The sequence below is a fragment of the Bos javanicus genome, chromosome 10 (genome assembly GCF_032452875.1).
Source record: "Bos javanicus breed banteng chromosome 10, ARS-OSU_banteng_1.0, whole genome shotgun sequence".
NCBI classification, from domain to species: domain Eukaryota; kingdom Metazoa; phylum Chordata; class Mammalia; order Artiodactyla; family Bovidae; genus Bos; species Bos javanicus.
In genome coordinates this window covers 577526-602137 of record NC_083877.1, presented here as the reverse complement: position 1 = coordinate 602137, position 24612 = coordinate 577526, and the positions used below count along the sequence as shown (strand labels likewise).

The following is a 24612-nucleotide window of genomic DNA, read 5'->3' as shown; positions in this document are numbered from 1 at the left end:
TATCTTAGGATTAGGATCATTAGCATGACTTAAAGTCATCTGGTAGCTTGACTGGGGCTGGAGAAACTAAGGTGTGCAGACTCATGTATCTGGGGCCTCAGTACTGGTTACTGGTTGGGCCTCTCCATGTGGTCTCTCATCCTTTGTTAGTCTAGCCCAGATTTCCCTTCATGGTTGCAGGGATGTTCCAAAGAGGTGAAGCAGGAAGCTGAAAGGCATTTTGAAATCTAGGCTCCAGAACTTGCAGTTTCACTCCTGCCACATTCTGCTGGTCAAAATAAACCACAAAGCCACCCCTTATTCAAGCAGTGGGAGAAAAGAGCTGCAAAATATTGTGGCCATATTTTTCATTCAAGCACAGTAAACCTTTTCCTTTTGTCAATTTAGGAACAAGTGTCATAATGAAGACATCTACTGCTGCTGCTAAGTCGCTTCAGTCGTTTCTGACTCTGTGCGACCCCATGGACTGCAGCCCACCAGGCTTCTCCGTCCATGGGATTCTCCAGGCAAGAACACTGGAGCGGGTTGCCATTTCCTTCTCCAGAAGACATCTACTAGCCACTAGCTAAAATGAACTCAATGTTCTGGTTCCTTTCATTATATCCAGCTTGAGACTGTATCCGCATAATAAGAATATGTTTGAAGGAAAAAATTAATCTTGATAAAACTGATATATCACTCATGACTTGTACTAATTTTTTTTTAAAAATTGCCCAGGTTCAAATATATACGTCTTGTTTCAAAGGAATAGCTATACCTTAAAGAAAAAGACCCAAGCTTTAAAGGATGACAATAAATCAACAAATAGTTACTAAGATTAGGTACTATGAGTACTAGTTTTCCTCACTGATACATTAATTTATTGATCAAACATTCATCTGTTGTCTGGCATGTGTGAGATGTATGCTGTGCTATTTGCCCAGGATACATAATCTAGTAGAGGAGACAGACATATAAATGTATGATTATAACACAGGATGATTCACAATTATAATGATAGACAGACACAGGATATAACAGAAGGGGGCTTCCCTGGTGGCTTAGTGGTAAAGAATCCGCCTGCAATGCAGGAGACATGTAGACATGGGTTTAATCCCTGGGTGGAGAGATCCCTTGGAGAAGGAAACGGCAACCCATACCAGTAATCTTGCCCAGAAAATCCCCCTGACAGAAGAGCCTGACAGGCTACAGTCCATGGGGTTCCAAAAGTGTTGGACACGAGTGAGCAATTAACAATGTAACAGAAGCACATTTAAAAACCAGAATTCATTAAAAAGATTTTACAATTTGGTTGTGTGAGAAGACACACATGAATCTCCGAGTTGCTAAATATATATGTATACATGTCAGCTTTATGTAGCATTATTAAAGCCTTTTGAGGATTGCAAGAATGCATACTCAAAGAAAAGAAAAAAGGCAAGAGGTACATACAGGACCATGTGGGGGGCATCTGCTCTTTTTGCCTGCCTAGCATCCACTTACTATGCTTATGGTGACAGCACCTTGTTTCCTCACTGCTTTCTTCAACTCTCAGTCCATATGATGTCGACAGAAACAACTCTGCTCCAAACTTACAGGTTGAGTGCATGGTCCAGGCCTGGCCAATCAGACCACTACATTTTTCTTGCCACAGGGAACCAAGAAGACCTAGTGAGATCAATTCCCAGGATTTCTGTGAAGCTGCTGCAGAGAAAAAAATCACTCTTTTCTCTCGTAGTTACTCAACAGACTGGGAGTAATCCTGGGGCTGCTGTATGCGGAGGCTCTGTAGGCCCCAACAAGGAGCCTGAGAATAAAGCCATTTCTGAGGGAAAATGGCTGAGACGTGGAGAGAGGCAGACTGATGACATCTGAATCTCTGGATCTACTCATGCTAGATTCAGCCACCTAGACTTCTCCTAAATAGTCACAGTTTCACTCTCTCCCTTCCTTCCTCCCTTTCCCCTTCCTTCCTATCTCCCTCCCGCTCCGTCCCCCCTTCCCCTTTTCCTTCAAAATACTAGTGTTGAGGGTTTGCCACTTGTACTAAAAAGCTCTAATACAGTACAGAAGGAACAAAACTGAAAAAGTAGGCTTGAGGAGAATGTTCAATAAGAAGGTTAGTACAACTGAAGCTAAGTGTCCATGTGAAGAGGTAATGGGGAACAAGAGGGACTTAGGATGAACCCCCTGGATGGTAAGGAGTCTCAAGATCCTAGAGAGTTCAGAGTCTCTTAGGTTGACAAAAGAGAACCAGTGCACTTTTACCATAACCACATATTTAAAGTATTTGGAAGTCATAGTAGCATCAACCGGAATCAGACAAAAGGAACTGTCTGGAGAAAATTGCCAGTAACTCAGAGGATGTGAAAGAGGACCCAGATGTGGACCATGGCAGTCCCAACCTGGGAAGTATGAACAGATGAATCAGTTGGAATTGGGAACTACTCAAGACCAGGAAGGACAATGATTAATAAAAATGGATACACCTGGACTAAGTTAATCAGGAACTGAATCTACCCAAACAGTCTAAAAACAGTCAATGTACAGTCAGTGTTGGCAGTATGCTTAGTGTGCAACAGAAGAACGGAACACAGTATCTATCACTTAAAGACCTCAGAGGCCTTGAGGAGTAGAATAAACTAAACAAACATATTGTTTGCCCTATCCTATAGGGCTTAGAGTATGTAAAAAGCCACCAGTACCACCAACAAAAAAATAAACTTCCTGAAACCTTCAACTGGGCTAAAAACTGCTGTGACTAGTCTGCTGTTACACTGGCTGGGCAGTATTTTTAACAATGAATCACTCTCAGAAGTGTTAAGTCACTCCGTGGTAATTATTAATTTCTCATTCAGAATGCATAGAGGGCTGAAGTCAAGTGTTCTTAATTTACCAGCAGAACACTACATACTAGTGTCAGTTCAACTGAATTGGAAAATGCACTCTTTTCTCACTTAATTTAACCTGTGTTAAGAGTTTAGAAAAATACTTATACACACAGACAAAACCCCAACAATATTTAAGAGTAACATTCATTCTGAAAAAATTAGGCTGTTTCAAGACTAAGACAGGTTTTGTGCATAAAAGGAAGAAACTCAACCAGAATTCAGGGGGTTACTTGTTTCTTTAAACGTGCCAAGGAATCAAGGTATATCCTTACATTTCCTACCTCAGATCTGTGGGGTTTGGAGTCCTCCCTGTCTGAACTATATATTCTTTGATCTAACTTTTTACTTTGACTCCCCATTAAGGAAAATTCTTGCTATCAGTTCCTCCGAGAAACTTTAGTACTTTCTATGTTCCTTTGGAACCACAGGGGCACTATCAGAGCAGTAATGAAGCTGACACGTCAGGTGGGAATATATTTCAAGGAAAGGCCAATAACACGTCTTTGAAGATACAGGTTATTGGAAACTTTGCCCAGTGTTCTAATCTTAGCATAAATTAAATTTACTTGCATTAATTAGCAGGTTTTAATGTCTGCTGACTTTCAATGTTTTAAATCCATTGAGATTTAATTCAAATAAGTTCCTGGGCTCTCTGAGACCTGACTAAAGGAAGAAAAACAAGTGCCCCTAAAGATCTGAAGAGCATAGACTTGTAACAACCTCATTAGGCAAGCTTGCAGGCTTATACCAGCTCTCCTCAGGCAATTCAGCAGTTTGTTTTTTTTTAGTGGTCATCACCCTGAAGCAGTACCTTTTTCACATAATCCACACAGTTGACAGGAATATGTGGAAATCATGTTTAAAGTTCACAGCTTAGTTGAAGTAAAAAGCTGTTTGTTTATTTAAAAGGGCACGTTTGAATTAAGGCTCTGTTGGAATTGCTAACATACAAAAATACCTAACGCTGGCAATTTTTAAAAACTCCAAAGTCTCCCCTCATCACACAGAAAATTTTAAGTCAGAATTTCTATGTGTGATTTAAATTTGTCAAATTTTAAGATGAAAAAAATTTTAAATTAAAATTACAAATAGTTATAATGAATCTAGATTATTAGTTTTCCAGTGGGAAATTAGGCAGCATATACAAAACCTTGTAACTATTTGGCATAAGGTATGCTGTCACTTTGCTGCCAGAGAGATGGGTTTCTCTAACGGGCCTTTTCCACAGATCTTTCCTCAAGACCTTGGGGACCATGTGCCTGCAATTGTTGGGAATGGCCTCTAGATGGCAGTGTTCTTTTCACTTAGCATCTTGGTTGTGAAGACCAAGTTTTTAAGCAAAAGTTGCAGGAGACACAAAGGATTATCTCTTTCAGTAAGTCAGGTCTTAGTGTTCTCAACTCCTTAGTACCTCTCTTGTTGTTCAGTTGCTCAGTCATGTCCCACTCTTTGCCACCCCATGAACCACACAGCACGCCAGGCTTCCCTGACCTTCACCATCTCCCAGAGCTTGCTCAAACTCATGCCCACTGAGTCAGTTATGCCATCCAACCTTCTTGTCCTCTACCGTCTCTTCTCCTCCTGCCTTCAGTCTTTCCCAGCATCTGGTTTTTTTCCAGTGAGTTGGCTCTTCACGTCAGGTGGCCAAAGTATTGGAGTTTCAGCATTAGTCCTTCCAATGAATATTCCAGGTTGATTTCCTTTAGGATGGACTGGTTGGATCTCCTTGCAGTCCAAGGGACTCGCAAGAGTCTTCTTCAACACCACAGTTCAAAAGCATTAATTCTTTGGCACTCATCCGTCTTTATGGTCCAGTACCTCTGTGACTTAGAGAAAATCACTTAACTTCTCTGAGCATTAGTGTCCTTCTCTATATAAGGAGGATTGTATTCTAAACTTGGAATGTAGCCACATGGATTAAAGATGATAATAATAATTAAAGTAATGCTATTATTTATTGAGAAGCTAACATGAATAGCCACCATGAATCCCAGGGACAGGGGAGCCTGGTGGGCTGCCGTCTATGGGGTCACACAGAGTCGGACACGACTGAAGCGACTTAGCAGTAGCAGTAGTAGGAACTTTACAAGTGATGTTTCACTAAGGTCTTCCAAACAATGCAAGTATTATTACTGTACCTTTAGAGATAAGAAAAGTGATGCTCAGAATAATCAGGAACGTGGCCTAAGTCCCACATCAACTGAGTGGTGAACTGGATTTATCATTCTAGCATATAATAAATGTTCCTAGAAAACTGCCTTGTGCATAGTAAATTCTGGTAATTTTTAACCATTTTTATTATTCTTGTTGCAATAACTATTAAATTTTACATAACTGGTGGTTTCAAGACATAAAAGTTTGAAATATTATTTTAATATGACTTAATATAGATACAAAAATCTATTATCCTAGCTGATCAGATATCATTTTTCCCCAAAGTATATTTGAGGAAGGCCAAAAGGAAGATTTGTAAATAAAAGCTTAACATTGATTAAATGTGAAGAATGCTGTGTATTTTGTTCTTCTCTTGGAGATTCACAAGAAATATTAACACATTAAAGACTCTGAGATGTCTCACAGTGAAGAACACTACTCATCTAATTTAGCCCAAACTTTTCAAATGTACTTGCTTAAGAAATTCTTTCTTTACATAAAATTTATGAGCATCTCTTGTAATTAGTGTTCTGAGAAAAACGTGGGAAAAAAATGAATCTATCAAAATTCCTCTTCCAAGTCAAGCATGTAATGTTTTGACAGGTTTTCTTTTTCTGCTAACTCGATTCCCCGCTGTGGACGTGCTGTGAAATGTCAGGGCTGCCAATAAAATCTTTCTGACACTCAACTGTTAAATCTAAGTTTTTCTCAGGCTCTTCTCACAACAGCACTGACATTTTTTCTACTTCTCTTCACAGTGTACTCACAGGTAAAATGTAAACACTTTGCTGAAACTCCTGCTCTTAGTCTTTCTTAGATCCCCTTAAGGACCTTGTCTTCTGCATCATTCAATGATCTCTAAAGTTTCACTGACTAATTTAAACTTCATTGCTACTTAATTTGTTATATGGTTATAACTCCACAATCAAGACTGGAATCAAGATTGCCGGGAGAAATATCAATAACCTCCGATATGCAGATGACACCACCCTTATGGCAGAAAGTGAAGAGGAACTAAAAAGCCTCTTGATGAAAGTGAAAGTGGAGAGTGAAAAAGTTGGCTTAAAGCTCAACATTCAGAAAACGAAGATCATGGCATGTGGCCCCATCATTTCATGGGAAATAGATGGGGAAACAGTGGAAACAGTATCAGATTTTATTTTTGGGGGCTCCAAAATCACTGCAGATGGTGACTGCAGCCATGAAATCAAAAGACGCTTATTCCTTGGAAGGAAAGTTATGACCAACCTAGATAGCATATTCAAAAGCAGAGACATTACTTTGCCAACAAAGGTCCGTCTAGTCAAGGCTATGGTTTTTCCTGTGGTCATGTATGGATGTGAGAGTTGGACTGTGAAGAAAGCTAAGCACCGAAGAATTGATGCTTTTGAACTGTGGTGTTGGACAAGACTCTTGAGAGTCCCTTGGACTGCAAGGAGATCCAACCAGTCCATTCTGAAGGAGATCAGCCCTGGGATTTCTTTGGAAGGAATGATGCTAAAGCTGAAACTCCAGTACTTTGGCCACCTCATGCGAAGAGTTGACTCATTGGAAAAGTCTCTGATGCTGGGAGGGATTGGGGGCAGGAGGAGAAGGGGACGACAGAGGATGAGATGGCTGGATGGCATCACTGACTCGACAGATGTGAGTCTGAGTGAACTCCGGGAGTTGGTGATGGACAGGGAGCCCTGGCGTGCTGCGATTCATGGGGTCGCAAAGAGTCGGACACGACTGAGCAACTGAACTGAACTATCACTCCACAATTAAATTGTAAGTTGCTTAGTGTCTGGAACTACACATTGCACTTCTATGAAGCCCTGAAACAGCATGAACACAGTGAATTGCTCATTCATTCACTCAAATATGCACTGAGCATGTCCCATGGGCCAAGTACTGACTAAGTGTTAGTTGCTTAGTCATGTCCAACTCTTTGCAACCTTATGGACTATAGCCTGCCAGGCTCCTCTGTCCATGGAATTCTCCAGGCAAGAATACTGAAGTGGGTTGCCATTCCCTTATCAGGGGCATCTTTCTTGCCCAGAGATTGAACCCAGGTCTCCCACGTTGCAGGCATATTGTTTACCATCTAAGCAGGGGTTTAGCAGGACCCCAGCAAGGCCGTAAGTATTCTAGTGGAGCTTTTATTGCACTGGAGGAGACAGATAAATAGTGTTTAAATAAGCACATAAAATGATGTCAGATAAGAATCAGTGGTACGATGCATAAGGGCATGTGGAAGAGTATATGAGAAGTCACATTAGCTTGGAAAGGCCTCTCTAAAGAGGGAATATTTAAGCTGAAATCTGAATAACAGGAAAGAGCCAGCTATGCAAAGAGAAGGTTAAAAAGAATAATGTTCTAGATGAGCAGAAAAAGCGAGAGCAAAGACTGGAGGTTGGCTAAATTTGCTAAGTTAGGGGAATACCAGGAAGGCCAGTGTGGGCAGAGCCTGCATAAGAAGTCAGAGTAATCACTGTAAGATCGGGTTAGAGTGGTGGACACAGGCTAGAATGTGGTGAGTAATTTGGACTTTAAGTCCTATGGAAGCCATGGAGCACTGAAGACACAGGAATGACTTAAGCATATTTTTATAATGTTAAACCATTCTGAGAGGAGAACTATACAAAAACTGTCTTCATAACCTGGATAGCCACACTGGTATGGTCACTCACCCAGAGCCAGACATCCTGGAGTGTGAAGTCAAGTGGGCCTTAGGAAGCATTACTATGAACAAAGCTAGTGCAGGTGATGGAATTCCAGCTGAGCTATTTCAAATCCTAAAAGATGATGCTGTGAAAGTGCTGAACTCAATATGCTAGCAAATTTGGAAAACTCAGCATTGGCTACAGGACTGGAAAAGGTCAGTTTTCATTCCAATCCAAAAGAAGGACAATGCCAAAGAATGTTCAAACTACCACACAACTGTACTCATTTCACATGCTATCAAAGTGATTCTCAAAATCCTTCAAGCTAGGCTTCAACAGTATGTGAACCGAGAACTTCCAGACAATACAAGCTGGATTTAGAAAAGGTGAGGAACCAGAGATCAAACTGCCAACAACCACTGGATCACAGAAAAAGCAAGGGAATTCCAGAAAAACATCCGTTTCTGCTTCATTGACTACACCAAAGCCTTTGACTGTGTAGACCACAATACACTGTGGAAAATCTTAAAGATTTTGGTAATACCAGACCACCTTACTTGCCTTCTGAGAAACGTGTATGCAGATTAAGAAACAACAGTTATAACCAGAGATGGAACAATGGACTGGTTCAAAATTGGGAAAGGAGTTCGTCAAGGCTGTACATTGTCACCCTACTTATTTAACTTCTATGCAGAGTACATCATGTGAAATGCCAGGCTGGATGAAGCACAAGTTGGAATCAAGATTGCTGGAACAAATATTAACAACCTCAGATATGCAGATTATACAACTCTAATGGCAGAAAGTGAAGAGGAACGAAATAGCTTCTTGATGAGGGTGAAAGAGGAGGGTTCAAAAGTTGGCATGAAACGCAACATTCGAAAAACAAAGATCAAGGCTTCTAATCCTACCACTTCATGGAAAATAGATGGGGAAAAAGTGGAAACAGAGACAGATTTTATTTTCGTGGGCTCCAACATCACTGTGGACAGTGACTGCAGCCATGAAATTAAAAGACGCTTGCTCCTTGGAAGAAAAGCTATGGCAACCCTAGACAGCATATTAAAAAGCAGAGACATCACTTTGTTGACAATGGTTCATATAGTCAAAGTTATGGTTTTTTCCCAGTAGTCATGTTCGGATGTGAGAGTTGGACCATAAAGAAGGCTGAATGCTGAAGAATTGATGCTTTCGAATTGTGGTGTTGGAAAAGACCATTAAGAATCCCTTGGACAGCAAGGAGATTCAACCAGTCAATCCTAAAGGAAATAAACCCTGAATATTCACTGGAAGGACTGAGGCTGAAGCTGAAGCACCATTACTCTGGCCACCTGATGTGAAGAGCTGATTCATTGGGAAAGATTCTGACACTGGGAAAGATTGAAGGCAAGAGGAGAAGGGGGCAACAGAGGATGATATGGTTGGATGGCATCACCCACTCAATGGACATGAGTTTGAGCAAACTCCAGGAGATAGTGAAGGACAAGGAAGCCTGGCATGCTGCAGTCCATAGGGTCACAAAGAGTAGGACATGACTGAGCAACTGAACAACAACAAGGGAGGTATAAGAGAGGCCAGTTGGTTCCTTTATTTTTTTAAAAATATTTATTAATGTATTTGCCTGCATCGAGTCTTAGTTGTAGCACACAAGCTTCTCTCTTGCTGTGGCATGCAGGCTCAGCTGCCCCGCAGCATGTAGAACCTTAGTTCTGTGACCAGGGACCAAACCTGCATCCCCTGCATTGGAAGGTGGACTCATAACCATTAGACCACCAAGGAAGTCCCAATAAGCTCTTTCAGCAACCAAGGCAAGACATGATGGTGACTTAGAAAAGGGTGGTAGCAGGAGAGACAAGTATGTGGACAGACTAGGGAAGTACTTGAGACAAGGAGTCTTGCTGGCTTGAGCAAAGTAATGGACGGTGATATTTCCTGCCTGGGGCTATGTGGGAAACAAATGACTCAAGGGTAAGGAAAGGAAGGGAATCGCAAATCCTTTTTGACCATGTTAAGGTTGAGTGGTCTATAAGATATCTGCTGCTGCTAAGTCGCTTCAGTCGTGTCTGACTCTGTGCGACCCCATAGACAGCAGCCCACCAAGCTCCCCGTCCCTGGGATTCTCCAGGCAAGAGTATTGGAGTGGGTTGCCATTTCCTTTTCCAATTCATGAAAGTGAAAAGTGAAAGTGAAAAGTGAAAGTGAAGTCGCTGAGTCTTGTCCAACCCTCAGCAACCTCATGGACTGCAGCCTTCCAGGCTCCTCCGTCCATGGGATTTTCCAGGCAAGAGTACTGGAGTGGGGTGCCATTGCCTAGGAAATGTCAATTTTACCTGATTCTGAAGCTCAAGAGAAAGGGCATATATTTGAGTCACTGGCAAAAAAACAGTATTTAAAATCATGAGACCATAATGAGGTCACCTAGGGAGAAAATGTAATCCCAAGGTGCCTCAAAATTTGGAAGTGCTCCAGGAGAAGAGGAGTCTAAAAAAGAAAGGAAGACAGAGAGAGAGAGAAAAGGAAGCCAAAATGGTAGGCAGAAACCCAGGAGAATGTTGTGTAGAGAAGTCCAAGAAAATAAAGTACAACTGAATGAAGAAGGAGTCAGCTGAGCCAATGCCAAAGATGAGGACAGAGGAGAACCACGGGGTTGGTCACCACGGAGGCAGTAAGAGCAGGGTCAGTGCAGTGTGATGACTGGAGCTGGGAAGAGGGGGCTAAAGGAAGGAGAGGTGAGGACTGACAAGCATTCACAGAGACAAACACTTTAAAAACCTTAGCTGTGAAACGGAGCACAGAAGTGGGGCAGCAGTTTAGAAGGGACATGCAGTCAAGAAAGGGCTTCTCCCTGACCCTGAGACAGGAGATACTAGAGTTTATCTATACAGAATCAGAAGGAAGGATTGATAATATAGAAAAGAGAGAGACTAACTAAACACATATATCTTTATTTAATTATTATAGATTTTAAAATATATTTGATTCACACTAGACTGAATAGGAAGTTGTTTTCCAACATGAGTATAATCCCGGCAATCTCCAGGAAATAAAATTGAGTGGCAATAATAATAACAATGTTAATGTAACTTGCATTGAGAGCTTGTAGCTTATCTTGCTGGGCCAGGCATCATTTCACATGCTGTCCATATACATTGGCTTCTTTATTCCTCCAAATGACAATGATTGTTCTCATGTTACACTTAATGAGGAAACTGAGATATGCAGAGACTAAGTGACGTTTAGAGTTGTGTAAGCAGTAAGGGACAGAACCAGGTGGTGGTGGTGGCGGTGGTGGTGGTGGTGTAGTCACTAAGTCGTGTCCAACTCTTGCGATGCCAATGGACTATAGCCCTCCAGATTCCTCTGTCCATGGGATTCTCCAGGCAAGGATACTGGAGCGGGGTGCCATTGCCTTCTCCGAAATAATCTACCTATGAAGCCTTAACTACCAGGATAAACTGGTAAATGGTATGTTGGTGTTTCCTCAGTTCATGATGTATTTTATGGTTCACCTCGTTTCAGTTACCTCTTCTTTCTCTCAAGTTATGTGGTTATAATAAATGGTTAAAAGGAATTGTTTTTCAATTCTTTCTTTGATTGAGGCAATCTTATGTGATAGTCAAACCAATTAGATGTGGGCAGCAATTCCATCGAAACTATTCCTTTCAAGGTATTTTATAAACACTTGCCACACAATAAAATACAATTTTCAACAGTGAGTATATATTTTTTCCATACAAGTATTTCTTCTATAAACACATTTGATACACATTTATATACTACTTTAATAGCCAAATTGTATTCAATTGTTGAGACATATCACCATTTACTTAACCTTTCAAATATATACATATATGTGTGCTTATGTACTTAGAGAAGTTCAAGTTCTTGGCAGAAAAACAGAAAATACAGCTTAGCAAAAAGAATTCCCTCCATCCTTTCATTTAATAAATATTACTGAGTGTCCATTTTACATCATGCAGCCATTATAAATCATGCTTTCTAATGCTGTTTAAAAGCATGAGGAAAATGAAGAGGGAAAACTGCAAGATACAAAACTATATGGAAAGCATGTGAAAAAATAAGTAAAAAACAAATAAATCACACAACCACATACCACATGAGAGAGAGGCAGAAATGTAAGCAGTAGTTGTTATTTCCAGGTGGTGAGATATTAAGGATAATTTTTGTTTTCTTCAGTTTGCCTTTCCCCCTTATTTTCTATAATGAACATACATTACTTTAACACTCAGAAAAAAATTTTAGTTCAAAAGTTAAATATTTCTACATATTGCACTGAGAGCACATGCATTATCAGATATCTAACTTGCAGTTAAAATGGAATCCATTAAGATAGCAAGGTATAGAGGATAGGAGGACATTTTTATTATTTCAATTACTCAATAATAAGGCTCCCAATCATTCCACTGCCTGGAACACCGTTCAGAGTGTGCATATTTCTGTGTGTGTGTGTGCACGCAATACATGCACACATGTGTGTTTTTTGTGGCAGTACAGAATCATCCAAGATAATTAGTATATATTTAACAAATGATAGACAATTAACATGGAGCTTCACTTCTTGCTACTAGGTCTACTGAACGGAGAAAGAAACAGAGAAGGAGATGCAGGAGACATTTCCAAAGGAAAAAAGTCCCCTAAACTATAGGTAAAAAATTTTTTCCCATATCCCTTGGTTCAGGCTATCTCTTTAAGATGCACTTTTTTCTTTCTTTCCTTTAAAAAAATATTTACTTCTTTGGCTGTGCTGAGTCCTAGTTCCTGCATGCAGGATCTTTAATGGCCACATGTGAACTCTTAGTTGCAGCATATGGGATCTAATTCCCCGACCAGGGATTGAACACGGGCCCCCTGCGTTGGGAGTGTGGAATCTTAGCCACTGGGCCAACAGGGAAGTCCCTAAAATGCAATTTTTTTTCTTTTAAACTTCGTATTCTGAAAATTTTCAAATATACTAAAAATATGTACATCTGAGTTCTCAAAAATAGGTACAATAAACCCCATGATTCCATCACTAATCTTCAATAATTATCAACATTTTTCAGAATTTCTTTCTACTTGCTTATCTTATGTCAACTAAAGAAGATGTACAACTTGAGAGCTGTGAGGTAAGTTTTATTTGGGGCACAATGAGGACTGCAGCCTGGGAGGCAGCATCTGAGATAGCTCTGAGAGACTGCTCCAAAGCGGCAGTGGGGGAAAGTCAATATATAGGGTTTTGGTGAAGGGGGAGTTCAATACCATGCAGCACTCATTTTACAAAAGATTTCTTGTTAGTCATGAGGATCTGATGTCACCACGAAGGGATTTAGTACTTCTCCACATATAAGGAGATGCAAGGATTGAGTCATAAAATCTGTTCCTAAAAACATCCAACTATCTAAAGACCTGTCCCATGAGATTCCCTGGAGCACAGAGTACCTCACTCCACCCTGAACTCCCTCAGGGATTGTTTTAGGTCAACAGCTAGAGCAGCATGGGGTTCAAATTCCATAGAGGCAGATGGCAAATGCCTTTGTTGTTCAGTCATTGGCAATGCTCTTGGTAAATGCCAAACAATAATACTTATGAACAGGAAAACTAAGCTTGTAGAAATATTTTTAAACACAAATCAAAAAAGAAATAGTTAAAAACTTCATTATGCAGACCTGAAAAGCTTTCCAATGTCTGCTGATGCAATTACCACCTTTCCCATCCAGTTTGCCCTTCCTCCCCAATAGTTATGTGAGTGTATTATTACAGGTGGGAAATGGAAGAACTAAAATAAAGTGAGCAGTAAACCAAGAACTGGGAAGCCATAGGACAGAAGTGGGCTTCCCCAGTGGCTCAGTGATTAGAACCCACCAGCCAATGCAGGAGACTCGGGTTCTATCCCTGGGTCAGGAATATTACTTGGGGGAGGAAATGGCAACCCACTCCAGTATGCCTGCCTGGGAAACCCCATGGACAGCAAGAACAGCCTGGCAGGCAAGAGTCAACACGACTTGGCAACTGACCACCACCAACAAGAGGACAGAACCGTAACAGGAGGAAAAGGGGCAAGGCACAACTTTTGAAAGAAGGTCACAGCCCAAGGACACAACATAAACCGAATCAAATGGGACCAAGATGGCAGACAAGACTAGACCTTGATCCTCAATCAGTTAGTGAAATGACACACCCAGAGGCACCATGACAGTTCCAAGGCACTGTCCAAAGACCAAGGAGTGGGCAGTGGCCCAATTCCTGGAAATCTCCACCCCTTCTCCAAAACAGACAGAATAATCCTCCCACTCATTAGGATATGAAATGACCCAGCCTGTAGAAACTAACTATGCCACATTTCAGGGCCCCTGCACTCATCCTCTGCCATGGCCCACACTCTGTGGAGTGTGCTTCTCTCTGAATCTGAATAAATCCATTTCTTACTTATCACTTTGTCGCTCACTGAATTCTTTCTGAGATGAGACATCAAGAACCTGAGCTTCATTAGGTCCTGAAACCAGGTACCCTGGGTTTTGGCTGGGTTCAAATCCCAGCCATGTGGGTTTGAGTCCCAAACAGGATTCTGGCTGGGTTTGAGTTCTAGCACATGTGTTCAAGTCCCGAGCTGAGATACACAGTTTCAGAACTGGAAGATTAGCAAGTTATCACCCTGGGCAAGTGTGGCTGAGGAGACAGCCTGGGGACAAGCCATCCACAGGCTGGGCAGCCCTGTCTCCTGAAGGTCACAACACAGGGCTAAAGGTGCACTAGCAAACTGTCACTGGGTTGTACCTACCCAGACTGTTGTCACTGCTCGTGGGCCAGGAGGCAATTCTGTCCCTCAGCCTCTTCTTTTTCCAGGAGTTGTCTGACTTCTCAGAAAGGCCTATTTCCTCCTTCCTGATTTCTCTGATGAGCTGCATGCGGCACCGTGTAAAATCCTGAAGGGAAATCTTCCCATTTTCATCAGCGCCCAGTTGGTTCATGATCTCTGCCACAGACTCTTCCATATTCAATTGGCGACAGACCATCAACAAGTCATTTCTACAGAAGGGGGTTGAACAGAACAGCTTGTTAGGAGAGACATTTGAGCTAGAGAAAATAGTTAATGAAAAAAAAAAAGAGTATTTCTTGAACATATCCACACGTAGGAAACCTATGTCCACCTTTCTCATTGCTTCTGGGAAAGTGTGCAAAAAGATCTGTTTCACCTGGGTTATTCTAGACGAGAACTCTATTATTATTTGGAAGAGAGAGGTAACTTTAAATCTTTGTTCTCTTTTTTCTTCCCTGTGTCCATATCCTTTCCTCTCTGTCTTTCTTTTGAAATTGACGAAGCACCTTAGTAGGCACTAATCTCACCATAATATAAACTTTCAGAACACAGGAAAGATACTGTTGCCACTCCTCAGAGTTGAAAATCTAGACAACTTGTAAAAGGAACACCAAAGACTTTAATGAGCTTGATTTTCAGTTTTCTGGACCAATCAGCTAATTTTACTACTTTAAAATGTTTTTTAAGCTCGACTTTCATGACTCAGTTCAGTTCAGTTGCTTAGTCGTGTCCAACTCTTTGCGACCCCATGGACTGCAGCACGCCAGGCCTCCCTGTCCATCACCAACTCCTGGAGTTTACTCAAACTCATGTCCATTGAGTCGGTGATACCATCCAACCGTCTCATCCTCTGTTGTCCCCTTCTCCTCCTGCCTTCAATCTTTTCCAGCATCAGGGTCTTTTCCAATGAGTCAGTTCTTCGCATCAGGTGGTCAAAGCATTGGAGTTTCAGCTTCAACATCAGTCCTTCCAATGAACATTCAGGACTGATTTCCTTTAGGATGGACTGGTTGGATCTCCTTGTAGTCCAAGGGACTCTCATGACTCAGTGCTCCCCATCTTTGTCTTTTTTTCTGATTTTCCTTGGGTATTTTCTACCTTCCCTTTAGCAATTTGCAAACCTTAAGCCTTAAAGCAGGGATCAAACTCCCAAATGTCTTCCAAGTCTAGGACGTAATATAAATGGGTAAAGTGGGTGGTGAAGGACAGGGAAGCCTGGTGTTCTGCAGTCCATGGGGTTGCAAAGAGTTGAACACGACTGAGCAACTGAACAACAAAAATGGGTGGATCTAAGACAAGAGGAGCTGATGGAATCTGTGGCTGGACTAGGGAAGTACATCCAGCATATAGGTTTTCAAGTTGAAGAAAAAGAAAGGAAAGGAAAAGAATAAAAAAGGAACAAGAATAGCACTATGCTGGCCAAGAACATTTATCTGGAGGAAATCATTTGACTCTGGACATAAAAGTCTTGCTCTTTTCTTTCCTTCTAAACTCTTTGGGAAAATACTTTGTTCAGATTGCTCCAACTCTAAGACTCACTAAAAATCAGAGGATTATGAATTTATTAATTAGCTTCTTTAGCTGATCACATTGCTCCCATATGCCATCCCATTTTCATGTTTCATAAAGAATTTTGACACACAACTACAAGTTTTATTTTGTTTGTATGTCTGAGTATACACACACACACACTCACACACACACACACTCACGTACAGATATGGAAGGAAGTATGGTAGATTAAATTATTAGTCCTAAATTTTCATTTTCTGCTATAACTATTACACATGTGTACCCTTGCCTTGGTCTTGGAGTTAGGGACACTCATGGTAGGTGTGTTCTTCCCCATCCTTTTAATTTCAGACTTGACATCCAACCTAGCCTCTGAGATGTATGTGTTTATCCAGTTAATCACCAATTGGGTTTGTCCTCTTTTGCTTCTGCTATCATTAAGACAAAAACAAACCATAGTAGGTATTAACCCTCTAGCCTGGGCCCCAAAATAAGCCACCTCAGTTGATCTGCAGACCCAGAGCGTAAGAATCATTTTCAGCCGAGCCAAAGATATGTTGTGATCAAGAACAAATTGTATTGTTTATGCCCGTGAGGTTCTGTGATTGTTCCCCAGCAATAGCTGGGTGTGTGGGCACGACTGAGCAACTGAGCACACAGAACATACTACACTGCTTTCATAAATCGCCATGTCATTTTTTAGGCTTTAAAAATGAGGATAATAATAGCATCTAGCTCTTAGGATTGTTTTGAGGATAAATGAGATAATGCGTGTAAACCAGTTAACTCCTGGCACAATAAATAATAAAAAATAGCCACCATTATGACGATAATTATTGATCATAAATCTTTAACAATGCCGCAGTTTCACAATTAAGTCTCTAGTAATTAAGCACAAACTGCTCAGGGGAAAAACAATACTTACTGAACTGAACTGACTCCCTCACTAAGTGGAGTGATCTGTCTGCAGAGGCTCGCTTCCTCCTTGCCTGTGGCCCACTTACACTTGGGCACCCTGGTGAGAAACCCAAGTCTGGCCAAGCTTGAGAAGCCCCATTCCACAAAAAGCAGCTCCAAAAGGAATCTGTGTTCTAGAAATGTCAACTCAGAGAAGAATGTGTAATACTGCATTTTAATTTAAAAAGGGTGGGCTATTGAGAGACTGACATAAAAGATTAAAAGCAAAATATAGTACATTCAACTAAATTAAGTCAAAATGTAATCTTTAAACAGTAGTGCTAGTTTCTAAAAATGAAATGACAGCTAAAGTTTCTCAGTACAGAAATACAGAACTAGCAATGACAGCTAACAAATCTATAGGGGGAAATGCTATTGCTTCCATTTTACAGGTGATGCGAAGGCAGAAAGAATCCCGGAGCTATGTGTGGCAGAGCCAGGAATCCAAATCAAATCAAAGCCCTTGCTCTTTCTGTTCTATCAAACATTGCCTGGGATGTCAGTGATACTTAAACTTTCATCTTTGAACACAAACAAGGACAGCAATAATAAAGCAGCTCAGTAATCAACAGTTGTTAATTAACAGGTCAGTTCAGTTCAGTCGTTCAGTTGTGTCCGACTCTTTGCAACCCAATGAATCGCAGCACGCCAGGCCTCCCTGTCCATCACCACCTCCTGGAGTTCACTCAAACCCATGTCCATTGAGTCGGTGATGCCATCTAACCATCTCATCCTCTGTCGTCCCCTTCTCCTCCTGCCCTCAATCTTTCCCAGAATCAGGGTCTTTTCAAATGAGTCAGCTCTTCTCAACAGGTGGCCAAAGTATTGGAGTTTCACCTTCAGCATCAGTCCTTCCAAAGAACACCCAGGACTGATCTCCTTTAGAATGGACTGGTTGCATCTCCTTGCAGTCCAAGGAACTCTCAAGAGTCTTCTCCAACACCACAGTTCAAAAGTTTCAATTCTTTGGCGCTCAGCTTTCTTCACAGTCCAACTTTCGCATCCATACAGGACCACTGGAAAAACCAGAGCCTTGACTAGACGGACCTGTGTTGGCAAAGTAATGCCTCTGCTTTTGAATATGCTATCTAGGTTGGTCATAACTTTCCTTCCTAGGAGTAAGTGTCTTTTAATTTCATGGCTGCAATCACCATCTGCAGTGATTTTGGTGCCCCCCAAAATAAAGTCTGATACTGTTTCCCCATCTATTTCCCATGAAGTGATGGGACCAAATGCTATGATCTTCGTTTTCTGAATGTTGAGCTTTAAGCCAACTTTTTCACTCTCCTCTTTCAGTTTCATCAAGAGGCTTTTTAGTTCCTCTTCACTTCTGCCATAAGGGTGGTGTCATCTGCATATCTGAGGTTATTGATATTTCTCCCGGCAATCTTGATTCCAGCTTGTGCTTCTTCCAGCCCAGCATTTCTCATGATATACTCTACATATAAGTTAAATAAGTAGGGTGACAATATACAGCCTTGATGTACTCCTTTTCCTATTTGGAACCAGTCTGTTGTTCCATGTCCAGTTCTAACTGTTGCTTCCTGACCTCTCTCAAACAGCTGGAAATAAATGACACGCCCCTGTGATCATGCCCCTTTGCATTAAATTCTTTGCCATTCCTCCCATCAACAAGTAGTAGCTATTTCCCAGACCTTGAATTGGGCTGGCCTTGTGACTTTCTTCTACTAGTGGAGCGTGGCAGAAATAACATTCTGGGATCCAAGAACACAGGCCTTATGATGCCTTATAGTTTCCACTTGAAAGTCCAAATCCTTTCAACTTCATGCTGTCCTTGTTGCCCACTCAACAACACAAGTGGTCTCTTCCTTCTGCTACCATTTAGCACCTGTATCATTTATTAAGTGACTATATAAAGCCATGGGACAACTTTTAGGTTGTTGTACTAAACTTTCATTTCCCTTACTCTTTTTAAAACATTACCTTCACACACTTAAGTCTTATTTCCCCAAACTGACAGGCTCCTGGAAGCCAGTGGTCATGCATCAATCTCCCTTAAGATCCATGCACCTAGCTCATTGCCCTGTACACAGCAGAATTTCAACATATGTGTTTTGATAGATGGATTTGTGAACTCTCAGAAGTTAAACATGATCATTCTTTTGGAGGGGGCTCCTCACTTCACCTGATATCTTCCCACAATACATTTGTATCTTTTCACAGAAGACAGTGACACATGGGATGCTCAGTGAATATGAATGACCAATGGGTACAATGAAAACCAACGGAAACTTCGTAGCCTTAGCGACAGCAGTATGACAGTTTTTCTGCCCCAGGCCAGGAACATTTCTCAGAGGAAGACATACTAAGCAGTGGCTGTTCAAAACTAACAATGGAGAACTATTTCAGTAGTAACAACGTCATCATATAAAGCACCTGCCTTTAAAATAAAAACCAACAAACTTTTGTATATAATTTCAGAAAATGCACTCACTCATTGTAGAAAATGTAGAAGAGCAAAAAGAATAAAACACAAATTATGTGTTATCCTTCGACCCAGCAATAACTATAGTGAACATTTTAACTAATTTCACAAAATTCTGGTAAACATTTTTTCCTCTAAGTTTCCTCTAAATAAATAAATTTCCTCCAAATAAAATTTTCCTTTCATCATTGCTACAACTGCTTTAAAACGTGTTTCATATTTATTCATATATGTATATCTTATCTTCAGAGGATAAGATAATCTAACCTTGGAAGTGAGGCAAAAAAGGAATAGATTCCAGTTTAGCAGAGGAACTGGTCAAGTCAGGTAATATTTAGCTCTGCAGTGAACAATGATCACCAGGCAGAAACGAGGATCTATGCTTCTAGCTCAACACCACGTGGTTTTACAAAGCACGGCTATTACTTCCTGTATATAAAAGTTTTTCTGTCTCTTGGTTTTTTTTTTTTCTTTTAACATATAAAGAAATAGAGTAAGAAGTGAAAATTCAATAAAGCTATTCATCATTCAGTGAAATTCACAGCATAACATCAGGGATAAATAATGGGAAAGATGGGCTTAGGTCTTTTAAGCTCAGATGCAGAGAAAAACACTATTCTTCTTCCCCACAAAGACTTCCCTGGTGGCTCAGACGGTAAAGCGTCTGCCTACAATGTGGCAGACCTGGGTTCAGTCCCTGGATTGGAAAGATCTCCTGGAGAAGGAAATGGCAACCCACTCCCAATTCTTGCCTGGAAAATCCCATGGACGAAGGAACCTGGTAGGCTACAGTCCATGGGGTCACAGAGAGTCAGACACGACTGAGCAACTTTACTTTTCCCACAATGATACTAAACCACAAACCCAGCTGGAATGAGGGCTATGCAAAAGTAATTGGTACTTTGAGGAAGAGGTAAGATGCTTCTGTTCACAGTTCTCAATAGTCACCTTTGGAACTAGTAGGTATGCCATAAATAGCTGCTTATGGAAGAACTCAAAAAGAGTCTAAAGTTCATTTTGCCCCCAACCATTCCATTTGAGCCACACAAAACTGTCATTTAGGAGACTTTAATTCCAGTTCTATAAATATTCAGAGTGTGAAAAATCATAAATAGTTCATTAAAAAACAGGCTTCTGGGCTATAGCTGGTAATTTCTCAGTGTAGTTGGAGGGAGCAAAGGCACGTGCCCTTCATTGTTGTTTCTGAGTTTATTTATCTAAAGTGAAGAACAAAACAAACCACTAAATATGCAAACAAACCCATCATTAAGATAAAAGGAGAGGAGATGATCAATCTAAGGGATTTCAACAAATTTCAGAAAGAGAGTAAATAGACAGGAGATGATAGCCAGGATGCTGTGTGATGAGAATGAGAATCGGGGCTGCAAACAGTGGGGCTACCTTACCATTCACAGCATGGATCAAACAGATTTTGTTCAAAAGTGATGAATCAGGATACTTACACAGTGGTATAAGCACACTATGGGAAAAAAATCATCAAGAGACTAAAAGCACAAATGGTAAAAACTGCCCCAGGGGAGTGGGCCTGGCACGGAGAGGTGGGTGGGGCAAGAGATCTGTGTTTTGTCATATGTTCTTCTGTACCACTTTATGTTTTAACTTTTTTTTTTTTTTACCATATGTGTGAATCATTTTGATAAAAGTAATGTTTTCAAATTAAAAAAATTCAAATGTCATTCATTTAATTTGAGCTATAATAGACAAAAGCTTAGAATTTAAATATACAAGAAATTCCTACAATATAATAAGAAAAAGATGATAACCCAGTTGAAAAATGGGCAAATGATGAGAACAGAAAATTAACAAAAACTGATCAATAAAGATATGGAAATATTCTCAACTTCAACAAATACAAGGAAAACGCAAATCAAACAAACAATGGGATACTATTTTAACATATGTCTCTTGCGTCTCCTGTATTGACAGGCGGATTCTTCACTACTGAGCCGTCCTGAGTGTTCACTGGAAGGATTGATGTTGAAGCTGAAACTCCAATACTTTGGCCACCTCATGCAAAGAGTTGACTCATTGGAAAAGGCCCTGATGCTGGAAAAGATTGAAGGCAGGAGGAGAAGGGGATGACAGAGGATGAGATGGTTGGAGGGCATCACCAATTCAATGAACATGAGTTTGGGTAAACTCTGGGAGTTGGTGATGGACAGGGAGGCCTGGTGTGCTGCAGTCCATGGGGTTACAAAGAGTTGGACGTGACTGGGTGACTGAACTGAACTGAACTCAACTGAGCCAGCAAGGAAGCCCTTAACATATACAGGGTTGGAAAAAATGTTAGTCTGACAATACCAAATGTTGACAAAGAAGCAGAAATTTTCATGCGGTTTTGGTGGGGAAGAAAAATTGGTACCTCTTCTTTAGAAAGAATTTTGGCAACAGCTAAAAAAATGCCCACCTTTCAACCAGAAATCTAACTTTTAGTTATATATGTTTGAGACTTACACAAGGACAGAAGGGGACATGCACATTATCTGTAACAGCAAAGATTTGGAAAAGGCTTAGTATTAGGTTGGTACAAAAGTAATTGCAGTTTTGGGCCATGAATTTTAAATCATTATAACTAGGCTTAAACACATTTTTATTAATGAAAATAGGAACCGTTACAATCAACATATTTTTGCCAATGATAAATAAGTTGGTTTATTCCTGTAGCATAAAAATCCACGCTTCGGGATTTGATGAACTCTTGGAAATCATTTTCTGTCTCCTGCTGGCTGTCGAAGTGTTTTCTATGCAAAAAGTTGTTGAGATGCTTGAAGAAGTGACAAGTTGGTTGGCAAGAGGTCAGGTGAATATGGCAGATGAGGCAAAACTTCACAGCTCAATTCATTCAATTTTTGAAGCATTGGTTGTGTGATGTGTGGTCAGGCACTGTAGTGGAGAAGACTTAGGCCCATTCTGTTGACCAATATGGGCTGCAGGCACTGCAGTTTTCAGTTCATCTCATCAATCTGCTGAGCATATTTCTCAGATGTAATGGTTTTGCCAGGATTCAGAAAGCTGTAGTAGATCAGATGGGTGGCAGACCACCAAACAGTGACCATGACCTTTTTTTGGTGTAGATTTGGCTTTGGGAAGTGCTTTGGTGCTTCTTCTCAGTACAACCACTGAGCTAGTCATTGCTGGTTGCCATATAAAATTCACTTGTCACACGTCACAGTCCAATCAAGAAATGGATCACTGTTGCTAGAATAAGAGAAGATGACACTTTAAAAAGACAATTTTTTTTTTTGATTTGTGGTCAGCTCATGAAGCACCCCTGAAGGAGAGCCTGGCAACCCACTCCAGTATTCTTGCCTGGAGAATCCCATGGACAGAGGAGCCTGGAGGGCTACAGTCCATGGGGTCACAAAGAGTCAGATACGACTGAAGCAACTTAGCATGCACACACACATGAAGCACGCACTTAGCAAGCTTTTTCACCTTTTTGATTTGCTTCAAATGCTCAATGACTGTAGAATGGTCAACACTGAGTTCTTCAGCAACTTCTTCTGTAGCTGTATGAGGACCAGCTTCAACGATAGCTCTCAGTTGGTCATTGTCAACTTCCGAAGCCAGCCACTGTGACCCTTGTCTTCAAGCCTCTTGTCTCCTTTGCAAAACTCCTTGAACCATCACTGCACTGTTAGCAGTTCCTGGGCACTATTGATGTGGTGAGTTGTCTCTGTTGGTTTACAACCCATTTTCAACTTGAAGAAGAAAATGACTTGAATTTGTTTTTTGTCTAACATCAACCCCATGGTTTAAAATACATATAAAATATACAGCAAGTAATAAGTCATTAGCAAAAAAAAAAAAGAGAGAGAGAGAGAAATGCCCATTAAATGACGTATAACCTCATTTATTTAAGAATGCATTTCAATATCAAAGGGCAAAGTTCAACAGTGCAAAACCACAATTACTTTTACACCAACCTAATATAATACTGTGTGCCAGGGCCTGAGCTAATGGATAAGTAAATTGAGGAATCATCAGCTAATGATATAATATAAAATAGAGTTTTCAGAAAATATCCCAAATCATGAATATTTATATCATAATTAACAAATCTCACAAACAGCAGTGAATAAAAAAATCTCGAAGTTGATGAATAACATGAATGACATACAGTACTTAAGTTTAAAAATAAACCAAAAATACTATAAATTATATATGAATTTACACATAGGCAAATAATAATTTAAAAAAGTCAACCATAAAGTGGTGAGGGAGAAAGGAGGATAGGACTGGGAGGGTATAAAGGTGTTTTAACATACTTCCCTGGTGGTTCAGACGGTAAAGCGTTGCCTGCAATGCGGGAGACCTGGGTTCAATCCCTGGGTCGGGAAGATCTCCTGGAGAAGGAAATGGCAGCCCACTCCAGTATTCTTGCCTGGAAAATTCCATGGACAGAGGAGCCTAGTAGGCTACAGTCCATGGGGTCACAAAGAGTTGGACACGACTGACCGACTTCACGTTCATGTTCACGTATAATGTCACATTAAAAATCATAGGCAAATATGACATAATGTTTACATCTTTCCAATCTGGGTAATGGATGTATCCTTACTGTACACTTTGTAATTTTCAATATTTAAAATCTGTCTTAATAGAAAAAAAAATCTAACACATGAAAAGCGAACTTAAATTTGGTCTGAGGCCATAGTTGGATAAAAGGTTAAAATGAACAATGTCACTCGAATCAGTAAGCACTTGTAGGACACGCCTCTTGGAGTTAATCAAATTAGATGATCTAAAATGACACAGTTCATCCTTACAGGCTACAGGACATCTGGTTATTATCCTGGTATAATTTTCTAAAAGTGCAATTACTCACTGTTAAATGGTCTAGTCTGTCAATATAGTTTTTCAAATATCCTTTGAAAAACATCTACCAATTTTTAGCCCCAGCAGCCGTGGGGTCTACTGCCCACACTTCAGCTATTTTTCTAGAGAGCAGAATCCAATTCTCTATTGCTATGGTTTCAATTTCTTTTCTGCAAAAGCATACACACCACCCAATCCCAGAGATACATTTCTTTCCTGCTTGTCAGAGTTCAACACTGACAGCTACCTTTTCTTGAAACACCTTTCATTAGCTTGTGTAACAGCCCTGTCTTCTAGTTTCCTCACCTCCACATGACTGCTCCTTCAAAGTTCTTGACCTTAAATAGCCATGTTACCAGGTCTTGTCCTTTT

The 24612-nt window shown here is 40.6% G+C and overlaps 1 protein-coding gene across 1 annotated transcript in view; it reads right to left on the bottom strand.

Moving 5' to 3' along the window:
* The window catches only part of MCC (MCC regulator of WNT signaling pathway), a 524409-nt gene that overhangs the window by 402185 nt on the left and 97612 nt on the right, over window positions 1–24612 (bottom strand). Inside the window, exon 2 of the mRNA XM_061429887.1 lies at window positions 14448–14695. Coding sequence (XP_061285871.1) covers window positions 14448–14695 — 248 coding nt within the window. The remainder of the gene's footprint in view (window positions 1–14447; window positions 14696–24612) is intronic.